The following is a 12,861-nucleotide window of genomic DNA, read 5'->3' as shown; positions in this document are numbered from 1 at the left end:
GGTGAGAAAGGAGTTGAAAGAGTCATACTTTTAAATTAAATAGTCACTTATCGCACAAATCAGTATCACTATAACAAGAGCAGACCAGTCTACAGAGCACATTTTGTCTTCCCCCGCCTCTTAAAGAGATGCTTAATGGTGAAACATTAAGAAAGGTACCCTGGAGAGGGAACCCTGAGGTGATGGAAATGTCCCATATCTTGTTTTGTGTTGTGGTTACACAGTGTATACAACTGTCAAAACTAAAAATACTAAACACTTAAGAACTATTTGTTTTATTTTATGCTAATTGCTTCACCATTTAAAAAAAAAAGGCTCATTTAAAAAAAAAGTGCTATTTTTCTCACAGGATAATGGGAGCATTTAAAAGGAGCATAACCAAGATAATGGCTATAGTTCCCTGTGCTATACAGTATATCCTTGTTGCTAATCTATTTTATACATAGTTGTTTGTATGTCTTCAGCCCATGCCCCTAATTTGCCCCTCTGCATTATCTTGTAATAACTTTCAATGGAGTATAATCTGTAAAAATACTGAATCACAATGCTGGACACCTGAAACTAATACAATATTGTACATCAACTATATTTCAACTAAGACGATTTTTTAAAAAGGAGCATAAACAAGTCTATATTCATTATAAAATGAACTACAGAATGATATGATCTCATTCAAAACATTTTAGGCAAGATATTCTTTTAACTTTTCAGTGATAGGTGATGCAAAAGAAATTCTTCAGATCACAGGCTACTAGAATCCCCCATATTCTCATTTGCTGCCGATCTAGGAATGGACAGACATATTACAGCTGCATTTCACCTGTTGTTCAACACTTTATGTTTGAGACCAGTCAGTGGAAATTTTGCTTCTTTCACTGTTAGTCTTAGGTAGACTTGGAGGAAAAGGGTTTGGGAGAAAAACAAGACCGGAATTACAGAGCTTTCAACTAGAAATCCAAAACCCAGCTTCTAGCTCTAGGACTAAAGTTTGCATGGCAACACTGGACAAGTCACTTACCTATTCTGTGCCTCTGATAATCTCCTAGCATAGGGCTGTCATAAAGGTAAAGTGTGTGTATTTGTGAAAGCACTCTGACAAGTCAAAGCAGTTTATTATTCTAAAGTGGCGTTGGTGCTATGATACTGTGGTCGAACTCCCAATTTAATCCTGACATTTACATGTTTTCAAGGGACACCCCATGCACATCTTATTTGAACTAGAATGGAACGTTCAAGGGGCAGAAACTGGTAGTTTACTTCTACTCCAAAAACCCGGGGTAGGAGGGCGAAGTCTCCTACACTACTGAACTTCCAGGAGTCTAGATTTCTGGGATTTTATCTTCCAAAACACCGGGGATAATCTAGTAAATTTAAAAAGGCAAATGAGGAAATAAGGCCTATATTACGATACATTCTTCTGTACCCTTGTCTTGTCAACAATCAATGAGGAAATGAATTGCTCCTCGAGTACAGAAAGGTTCACGCCTAAATTATCGTGGCGTGGTAGACAAGCATTAACTGTATTCCTTCGCAAATCTTTAGCACACACCTCAACGCCTTTCTCAAATTACGTCCATCCCAGGCACGAGTGAGAGCAAGGCCTAAAGGTCTTCAGATCATCCATCACAACTCCCTCCCCCTTCCATTCCAGGTCCAGCGGCCTCCGGCCATCACACCCTTTCCAGATCTCCCATCCCCTGGGCCGCCAGCCTCACCAGCTGTTCCCGGTGGCTGGAGCTCCGATCGGTTGGCGCCCGGCGGCCCCGAACATTAACGACACCCAGGAGCCTGGCCTCGAGGCTCAGGCCCGAGAACAGACTCCAACTGCCACAGCACCAGCGGCTTCCCAGGAGCAGTTCAGCATTTTGAGCTGAGCTTCCGGAAGCCGACTGGAGGCGGAAACCGGATGCCGGGAGCAACCATTAGTTCTCCTCCCCGCCCCCACCCCAGCTTCCTTCTCCGAGAGTCTCTTCCTTTTGCTCGCAGAAGATATAGAAGCCAATAATTTGAAATTTTTCATAAGAAAAATTTCTTAATTTTTCTTTCTAGTCTTCCGGAAACTGAAACAGTGTGAGGGAGAAAATGTAAAGTCAACGAAAAGTTGAACCCCCGGGACCAGCGGAATGGTTTAGCCCGGTTGCCTAGGAGACCGAGAGTAACTCCAGTGGTGCGGCTGGCGCGCTGAGGCTATGGCCACGTTAGCCCGGTTGCAAGCTCGGTCGACGACTGTAGCACATCAGTACTACTACAGGAACAGGTAGGGCATCAACTGGGGGAGCGCGAAAAGGCCTGGCTTCATCCCCAGCCCGTTATTCCTCAACAGGAGCTTCCTATGAGCAAATTCCCTAACTCGCTGAGTATCACCCTCTTCTCTTCGTCATTTGTGGGCTGCAAACAGAATCGCAAATTTAAAAGTAGTGTTAGCATACAGGGGGATTATAGATACAGGGAGCCATGGTTATCAGCTGGAGTTGATTTTATAAATTCCAGTATAATTAAAATTGTAAAATGAAGTGTTTTCCTTTGACATAATCACTCAGCAATGTGATGAAACCTGTGTCCTCCTTGTGGAAGGATTAATGGCCTGACTGGGGTCGCTCAGGCTCCTTAGCTGGGTGAGCTCAGAGTATCCCCCATCTACCTGGGGATTTGAACCTCCATTATGTCACAGATATCATTGAACTCAACTGTTCTGTGACTCAGTTGTCTTCCCGAAGTGACAGTATCTAAACTATTCTGACAGGATAATCAGTACCAATATGTTAATTAATAGAAGAGGGCTAAGGAAGACACTAGCGGCCTTATCCATCTCTCTACACCTAATCTTCTCACTAGTGGTTCACTTGAACACTGGCCTTCTGGAAGCAGTGCCTCAGGAGATTTTCCAACTTAAGAAAAAATCCCAAAAAAGTAAATCAGACCATAGTAGAAGATAGTGACCTGCTAGACCAATGGAAAACATGCCAAGAAGACAGAATCTTGCTGAGCTGTTCTTATTCTAAGTTTTCTCACCTACTACATTCTTAGAGCACCGTGTACCTTTTACAGCACTTGATCACAATTTAATTTTACATTCTGTTGTGAGATAATATATGAGATATATAAGTATCATCCCTCTTAGCTGCACAATAATTACTTGTCTAATAATTCCATAAATGAATCTTTCAATTGGCCCTGGTTTACATAAATGTATGAAAAATAGCTAAAGACAGAAATTATGTATTATCTATAATTATAGATAAATTATGTGGAAGGTCCTGTATTTATGATTTAGATATCTAAAAGAAATAAATTCCATCCCTCTGATGTTCACAGCCTAATATGGAATATAGGCATTTAAAAGATAATTACAACAGAGAAAGCATAAACAGGAAGGGAAATGACTAACATTTCTTGAGCACTGATTATGTGCTGGGCATTGCATTAGGAACTTTTCCATGCAATGTTCATTTGGTTTTCACAACTTTACAAGTGAATCTATATTTTTAGAGCTTGAGAACCGTGTTCTAGAAAAGCTTGGTGAAGTGTCATGCAACTGCAAACAGACATAATTTTTTTCTAAAGATTTCAGTGTTAATCTTTGTCTCCATCTCCTGACTTTTGACAATGGGCACATTTTCCCAAAGCTGGAGGTGGTCTGGAGAAAAAACTAGGGCCATACAAAAGCCATGATGAGAATAGGCTGGCATTCCTTCCATTTCATTCATTATTATTATTTTCAATATGAAGGAAAATCTCTAAAGATCATTAAGGAATCAGAACTTCCAAGTTTGCCTAGTTTTAAAAAAAAGGGTATTGATTAGCATAGGAGCAAAAACCATATAAAATGTTAGTATATGAAAAAATAAACGGGCAAGTTCCTTAAGAAATTGTTGTCATTTCTCATCTGTTATTGACTAGATTAGTTCTTTTGCAAACTTCAGTGTACATCAGAATCACCTGAGGGTCTTGGTAGAATGCAGATTCTGATTCAGTGGGTCTCATTTATGGCCAGCAAATCTGCATTTCTCACAAGAGTTCCTGTCAGGCCCCATTTTGCATAAAAAGGGAGACTTTGTAAGAAAAAAAAAATGGTGTATGGGCCTATCGTTTAATTTGTAAACATCCGTACAAGTTATATATTTATTCCTTCTTTACATGAGGCAAAGAAAATAAGGTTCAGATGGATTGATAATTTATATGAGGTCATACAGCTACTAAGTCTCAAAACCAAAAAACCCAACTCTAAGGCTTATGCTCTTCACTACCATACTAGACAAGATTTTCTTCCCACTACACTGGTTTTGATGAATTAACTGACAGGAAGCACCCAGATCTAGAAATCCAAATGGCATGAGCATACTGTTTTAACTCCATTAGCATGTAGGCACCAGAGTTGGAAGAAACAATTTTAATTCTTCTTGGTTTGTTTTAATGTCTTCTATGTTGGTAACAAGACAGTGGCAAAAATGTTTCTACCTAACAGCTGGCACCAGATTGCCTCTGAAGTTGAAACATGACTTTGCTGGGAAAAATATACTATGACTAAGTGCTTAGATTAGCACCTGAATCCTCCAGGGCCTGGGTGTCCACCCAGGAAGAGAGAAGCTTCTCTGCCTAACATAGGGGAAAGATTTGGAATTCCAAGAAGTGAAAAGCAAATATGGTGGTAGCTGATGTGATAAGAAAGCTAGGGGCATAGGTAGAGTTGTGCATTATCAAACCTGTCCAAGCCCTTTGGGAAGTTGCTCCCACAAGAAATGTTTGGTGGGCACTCATGTTTGGTGGTCTGCTCATCAAAGAGACTGAATATTGTGTCCAGGATGTCACAGGGTGGCACAAAGATAATGCACAGTTGTTATTTGACTAAGCATTGGCCTTTTTTTTTTTAAACTTTCACTATTACTTCCTAGTTTCATTTCTATTCTTCTGAATTACTGAGATTTCTTTGTGACTTATTGGTCATTTATACTATCCTATTTGTGGAAAGAAGTATTTGGTATATGTTCATTAATCATATTGTGCATTTTCCCCATATCCTTATTTAAATTTCATCTAGTTGATCTGTCAAATGCTAATAGGAATGAGTTCAAAATGTCCCTCTTCCACTTAATTCCACTGAGTTTCCACTGTGTGGTATCCTTTTATGTCATGTTGTTTAGCTTATATATGTGTACTGGTGTGTGTCTCTTCATTATTGGCTATATATTGGTCTTTTTTGAATGTGCAAAATGTTTCACCTTTGAATACTACTTGCAGTTTTTAAAAATTATTTTTATTATTTCTTTAAACAGATTTAATGCAGTAACATACAACTTGTAATGTTAATATTGATCCTCTTTTGTCTGATCTGAGTTAATCATATCGTTTTTGTATATTTCTCTTCACAAACAGCACATTTTAGGGTTTTAAATAATTAGAACCCAGGAAATTTGTGATGGGTTAAGTTCGTTTCTTTTTTTTTTAATTTAATGTTTTATTTTACATTGGAGTATAGTTGATTTACAATGTTGTGTAGTTTCAGGTGTACAGCAAAGTGATTCATTTCTACATATACATATTGATATATAGGCATTTTACAGGTTCACCCTATGTTAAGCTACTTTTTAATTCTTGTCCCTCTCTGTCATGACTTCTCATGAAGTCTGATCTGAGTTAATCATATCGTTTTTGTATATTTCTCTTCACAAACAGCACATTTGGGTTTTAAAAATAATTAGAACCCAGGAAATTTGTGATGGGTTAAGTTCGTTTCTTTTTTTTTTAATTTAATGTTTTATTTTACATTGGAGTATAGTTGATTTACAATGTTGTGTAGTTTCAGGTGTACAGCAAAGTGATTCATTTCTACATATACATATTGATATATAGGCATTTTACAGGTTCACCCTATGTTAAGCTACTTTTTAATTCTTGTCCCTCTCTGTCATGACTTCTCATGTAGAAGCTGTGTTTTATTTTTATTTTTTTAGATTTTAATATTATTCAGAAGAGAACTTATTTCTAACATTTCTTATGAGAACATAATGCACTCTACTTAGATTCTCAATACTATATTTATGAATGAAATATTCACTGATTAATTAAATATGAATGGAGCACCTATTATGTGCTAAGGACTGTTCTAGGTATTGAGGATACAGCAGTGAACAAAAGAGTCATGAGGGAGACAGAACATAAATAAACTTACATATAATATTTTGTCTTGAGGTGATTGTAACCAAAAAGAATAAAGCAAGGTAGGGTGAGCAAAGCATGAACAAACATCCTGTTTTAAATAGAGTGGTCTGAGGATGCCCCTCTGATCAGGTAATATTTGAACAGAGTCCTAATACAAGTGGATGAGTAGGCCTACTAGATAGGGATCTCAGGGATGAGCCTTCAGGAGCTGTAACATCAAGTGCTATGGCCCTGTTGTCAGAAGCCTGCATGAATGTTGCAGGACAGGGTTGGAAGCCAGATCATTTGGAGCTTTTAAGCCATAGTAAAGATATTGGATTCTACTCTGATTAAGATAGGAAGTCATAGGGGATTTTCAATAGAGGAGTGACTTGATCTGACTTCTGTCTTTAAAAATAAATAATGAAGAAAACTCTGAACTTATTTTAAAATTGGTAGAGCATTTTGATTTTGTTTCCTTTTTTCTGCTTAACTCCTCCAATTCCATCATTTATTAGTTTAACTCTTTGTGGCCTGTTTTGCTTGTTAAGAAAATTTAAGTCAAATTTGGCTTTATGAGAAAAATAAATAAGATTTGAAATCATTTTAAACTATATATAGTTTTCTAAAGGTATATAAGCAGAAATTAACCTAATATATGTCAAAATCTCTTCTAATTAACTTAGCTGAAGGGTATGTGTAGGGGAATATTGAGAAAGCAGTTGCTCAGGAAGAGGGCTAGAAGTTCTACAGAGACACTGTAGAGACCAAGTGGCTAACTCAAATTTCCAGATCCCTTACCCTCTGAAACGGGGCATGGGGAGTGTGTGAGGATAGAGAGAAGGGAGTAGAAAGAGAAATAAATGCAATTGAATATCTGGTATGTGCTGAGAACTCTGTTAAGTCCTTTCACCAATATTATTTTATTTTGACTTTCACAGTAATCATATGAAGTGATTTTTATTGTTCCTACTTTACAACGGAGGAAAATGAGATCTTAAAAGTGTAAGTTACTTGTTCAAAAAGATCAAAGATCTAATGAAGTTTGATTCATCTCAGTCCAAACCTTATGCTTGGAGTATGGGGACTTTAAATCAAGTCCCTGCATGGAATTAGGTACATCAAATACATAAGGTCTAACCTGCCTTTCTAAGGTCAAGTTGAAGAAAGGGAAACACCTGGTATGGCAAGTACTCTCCAGTACAAGACCAGCGATTTACCTGGACTTCATTACCTTGTGTCAACCTAAAGTATAATGTTCCTTAAGTTGGCCTGATTCTGGAATCCATTATTCCCATAAACATAATCAATTTGTTTCTAACTCCAACATAGTCAAAGGTTCCTGACTGTATTCTTAGTTTAATTCGTTGGTTTGATGTCCTTGACTTTGGACAATCATCTTGGTCCTAGTAGCCTAAAGATTATAAATAGCACTCAGTCGGATAGACACGAGTCTCTTCCTCTGATTCTAATTAGTTGTTGATTTTTCTGTTCAGTGGGACTCAATTCTGACCAGTAAAATTTAGCAAGGCTTCTGCTAAGCATACAAGGATGATTTATGCCAGAGTGCAGGAACAGTTGAAATCCTAATTCTGTGTTACTTTAGGCTTAAACTTAAGCTCTTAAATTTATACTCTTACCTTACTTAAACACTTTAAATATCAGCTTTCTCATCTGTAAGCGAGGCAATAATGCCTATTGAGATGTCAACTAAGAAAATTAAATGATTTTTTGTCACATTAGTTAGCACCCAGTAAAATCATAATATTGAAATCACAACAGGAGGGCAAAGAATAAAATGCATATGATCAACTCATTGGATGTAAGAAAGGCAGTTGATAAATTTATTTATTTATGAGTATTTTTCTTTATAAAAGTTTAAAATTTTTTGATATATTATGTACATTTAATGAAGTACATAAACTATAAGTGTACAGCTTAATAATTTTTACATATGTGTATACCCGTGTAACCATCATTCAGATAAAATTCTCAAGTTAAAAAAATCTTTATAAATGAGAAATAAAGGGAAATGTGCTTATAATAAAGAATATGTTTCTAAAACCAATAGCCAACATCATGTGTATTGATGAAATACAATATCAATAGTTCCATTTAATTCAAAAACAAGAGAAAAATACACATTAATTCTACTATTTGGAATCTTTTTCTGGAAATTGTAGCCAATACTGTAATAAAAGGAAAAAAAGAAATATTTATTAGTAAATATTAGAAGGGAAGAAGTAAATGTTGGTTACAGATCATGAAATTATAAAGCTGAGAAAATGCAAGATAATCTACTTAAAAACTCTTAGAAATAAAGTGAATTTGATAAAGTGTCTGATTACAAGGTAAATTTAGAAAAATCGGTAACTCTTGGTACCAGCAATAACTAGATGAGGAATTAGATCAGAAGACATACTAAGCATTTATGTATACTTCTCCTTTGATTCCATTCAAAATACAGTTAAGTGTAAAAAAAATTTTAAAGACTAAATCTACAAAATTTTAAGAACAAAAGAGCATGCAATTAGTAGACCAGTAATTTTGAAGAATTTCTAGAAAACAAAAATTTAGTAGGAAGAAGGAGAGATGGGAGTCTAAGCCAACAGCTCTTATTCTTTTCTCCCTTGCACATCTGTGTTTGGACAACTCAGTTTTCAAAATAAGGGAAACACAGCTATAAGGACCAAGAACCCCACTGCTTAGAAAGAAGTCTGCATCTGGTAGAGTCCACAGATGATGCAGATACTAGTAGGACCTCTGGTATGTCTCCAAAATCGGCTACCAAAAGCTGGAAGAATCACTTCTGAGAATGAATGGCTTCTTTTCTTTGACCATGGACGCTGTGGAATCTTCCTGACCTGGAACTGGTCTAACGAATACCTATGCCTCAGGCACCGAAAGAGAGATCTCAGTTCCCCAACATGTTCACTGCTGGCTCACTGAACAGAAGACGTTTTTACAGTAACTTTTACTGCCTGTCAGTATGCTACTGCCCTAGTGACCTGAGCAGGCAGTCCTGCCTAGATATCAAGCAATTGAATATCTATCAACATAAATAGGCAGAGAAAATTCATAAGCCATACAAGGGAACTTTAGTTCGCAGGAAGGAGATTAAGCTAAGAAGCCAGAATAGGTGGCTACTGTGGAGTTAGAACTAATGGAGGACACAGATGTAAACTTTAGTAAAAATATAATGAGAACTTTTACAGAAATAAAATGAGAGAGAAAAAAATTACTGGAACCAATTAAAATTCTTTTCAGCTTAAAAATGTAAGAAATCAATTAAAAAATAGGATAGTCATAACTGAAATATAAATGTTTCAGGAAAGCAATGTGGTAGACATATCTATGGGACTTAGTATATCAATAATAGTCACTGCAGAATATGGAGTAGGAATGGGAAGGAGATAGATTAATAATAAAGTAATACTAGAAGAAAATGTTCCTAAACTGAAGAATGAGTATGGCTTTGAATTGAAAGGACTGTCTGAGTCCTAGACAGGATTTTCTTTTGGAAGACATACTTCTTGGATATTATCTATCCAAGGATACAGAAAAAATTTTACAAGCTTCTAATATAGATAGAAAAGAGAAACGTGATTTGCTAAGGAAAGAGTCCAGCATTGGATGGCTCATATGCAACACAGAGACCTAGAAAAGGACAATAATTATCGATTATTCAAGGTAACAGCTAAAAATCCTAAACCTAGCAAAGATCTTATTCATTCTTTTGATGAGATATCTTTAGACATGTAAAGACTCAGAGTTACATCATCCATGTACCCAACCTGAGGAAATGTTCTCTAGAAAGTACTCTGTGTAATCAAATTAAAATTAAATCATAACAATTATTTGAGGATAGGGGAAGAACAAAAGAAGTAACAGAAACAATGATGAGCAATTATACTTGTATGTAGTATTTATGGTTAACTTTAGATAAGCATTGTGATGCTGAGATTTATGAGATACCCCTTATTCTACGCAGTTAAAAGAATCCAATTGGCACTTTCAGTATTCTTCCTAGACATCTTCGTGCAGGTTCAAAAAGTCAGTACATTCAATCAACAAGCAGTTACAGGCAACAGTCCTGCTAATTGTGTCACCAATACATAATGCAGGTACTTCTTTATCTAGCTTCTAATCTGTTACCTCTCCACTCTTCTAGCCTAAATTGTCTCTTTAGTGGCCTTAAGAACTCCTCCACTGGCTCCCCCATCACCTACTCCCAAAGCCAATACATATATTTTAGGTTTATGGTAATGTCTACCATACTATCTTTCAGTTTTCTATGTAGTCAAATTAGTCAATCTATTTCTCTGGCTTTGGGGAATTTTAGCCTATTTTTGAAGAGTCTTTTCCAGCTCATGATTATAAGAAAATTATCTGTATTTACTGATAATATTTAAAAGTTTTATTACATTTTTCCTTCACTCTTTATGCAGTTATATTTCTATGCATGTATTGTGTGAGATAATAATTTTTTTCTATAGGCATACAGTTGTCTCAACACCATTTATTGAACTATCCACACTTTCCTTAGTAATTTTAAATTTTGCATGATAAATAAATAAAAGGGGTTAAAATTGCATAGGAAGAACTACAATTGTCTTTTTTTTATTGAAGTGGAGTTGGTTTACAATGTAGTGCCAATCTGCTGTACAGCAAAGTGACTCAGTTACACACATATAGATATTCTTTTTTAAATATTCTTTTCTATTTTGTTTTATCACAGGATATTGAATTTAGTTCCCTGTGCTGTACATTAGGACCTTGTTGTTTATCCCTTCTAAATGTAATAGTTTCCATCTACCAATCCCAAACTCCCAGTCCATCCCTCCCCCTCCCCCTCCCCCTTGGTAACCATAAGTCTGTTCTCTATGTCTGTGAGTCTGTTTCTGTTTTGTAGTTATGTTCATTTGTGTCATATTTTAGATTCCACATATAAGTGATATTATATGGTATTTGTCTTTCTCTTTCTGACTTACTTCACCTAGTATGATAATCTCTAGGTCCATCCATGTTGCTGCAAATGGCATTATTTCATTCTTTTTTATGGCTAAGTAGTATTCCATTGTATATATGTACCACATCTTCTTTATCCATTCATCTGTTGATGAACATTTAGGTTGTTTCCATTTTTTGGCTATTGTGAACAGTACAGCTATGAACATAGGGGTGCATGTATCTTTTTGAATTATAGTTTTGTCCGGGTATATTCCCAGAAGTGGGATTGCTGGAGCATATGGTAATTCTATGTTTAGTTTTCTGAGGAACTTCCATAAAATTGTCTTTATTCACTGAAAACACAATTTTATGCATGTAAAACTCTAAACCACCTACAAACAAAATGATTTAGAAATAAAAAGTGAATTTAGCAAGATTGCAGGATACAATACACAATACACAAAAATCGATTTTTTTTAATATGATAGCAGTGGGCAATTATAATTTGAAACTACAAAAATAATATAATTTACAAAAGCATCAAAATGCATATGACTGTATCTACTTACCCCATAGAAATATGTGCACACTTTGTGCACAGAGTATTTTATATACAGGGTTATGTATAAAGGCATTCATTAAAGCATTATTTCTAATAGGAAAAACACAGAAGAGACTTGTATGTATTTGTAACTAATCTGGCAAAATAAATAAAGGCATATTCACATGATGGAATATTAAGTAGCAGTTTAAAAGAGTAAAAAATTTTATGCATAATAACATAAAAATCTCTGAGACAAAGTAAAAAAAAGAGGTCATAGAAAGCATGTAATACATTTAGCATGAAATTTTTATGTATAAATACATAGAGACACAAAAATATGGATCTTAATAATTAGATTGTGAAAATTGGAGGATAAGGTAGTTTGAAATGGAATCAATTTTTTTCTGTATTTTTCTACATGGTTTAAAATTTTAGATTAAGCTTTGGATGTTCATGTATTATTTGTGAAATAAACAGTAAATAAATAGGTAAAAATTTGTTCTAAGACAAAAAATTTGTTTTGATTTTTTTTTAATTTAAATTTTAATTCTTTTGGCTGCACCACACAGCTTGTGGGATCTTAGTTCCCCGACCAGGGATTGAACCCAGGCCCTCAACAGTGAAAGCACTGAGTCTTAACCACTGGACTGCCAGGGAATTCCCCCAAATTTTGTTTTGAAAAAGTAAAATTAAATATATAAAATAAGTGTCGATGAAGATGTAACTGGTACAAAACTTGCCCTCCCACCATGAAAAATTAGAAGACTGAACAAAATATATGAAAACTTATTTCTAGACATTGATGCAACAGACAGTGCAGGATTAGGATCTCTCAAAGAAAGGAAACAAATTATATTATCCAGACAATTACCCCTCTTTATTCCTGGAGGTAATTTCTGAACAAAATCTAAATTCTCAACAGCATAACCTTCATAGTATCCAGCATCTATTCCTAAATTATTAGTAGGACAAAAATGTAGCAAACTAAGACCTATAACAAGGAGGAGAAAAATCAGTTAATAGAAACAGACCAGAAATACAAAGATAATAAAATTAGCAGACAAGGATTTTTAAATAGTGACTCAGAATTTAAAGACTTAAAGGAAAATATGAGCATAATGAGAAGTTAAATGGAATATAAAGAAGAAGCAAATGAAACTTTCAGAGATTAAAAAAACACAGCAGGGCTTCCCTGGTGGCGCAGTGGTTGAGAGTCTGCCTGCCGATGC

General features: G+C 35.5%; 2 protein-coding genes across 2 annotated transcripts in view; one reads left to right on the top strand and one right to left on the bottom strand.

The window, feature by feature from the left end:
- GPATCH2 (G-patch domain containing 2) overlaps positions 1-1,882 on the bottom strand; it is a 169,753-nt gene extending 167,871 nt beyond the window's left edge. Inside the window, exon 1 of the mRNA XM_007471861.1 lies at positions 1,716-1,882. Within this exon, the coding sequence (XP_007471923.1) occupies positions 1,716-1,771 (56 nt within the window). The 5' untranslated portion in view covers positions 1,772-1,882. The remainder of the gene's footprint in view (positions 1-1,715) is intronic.
- A 254-nt stretch (positions 1,883-2,136) lies between these two features.
- The window catches only part of SPATA17 (spermatogenesis associated 17), a 193,683-nt gene continuing 182,958 nt past the window's right edge, over positions 2,137-12,861 (top strand). Inside the window, exon 1 of the mRNA XM_007471860.1 lies at positions 2,137-2,257. Coding sequence (XP_007471922.1) covers positions 2,190-2,257 — 68 coding nt within the window. The 5' untranslated portion in view covers positions 2,137-2,189. The remainder of the gene's footprint in view (positions 2,258-12,861) is intronic.

This window comes from Lipotes vexillifer, unplaced genomic scaffold, assembly GCF_000442215.2.
Source record: "Lipotes vexillifer unplaced genomic scaffold, Lipotes_vexillifer_v1.1 scaffold566, whole genome shotgun sequence".
Taxonomy (NCBI): Eukaryota; Metazoa; Chordata; class Mammalia; order Artiodactyla; family Lipotidae; genus Lipotes; species Lipotes vexillifer.
This window is presented reverse-complemented; position numbering and strand designations above follow the sequence as displayed.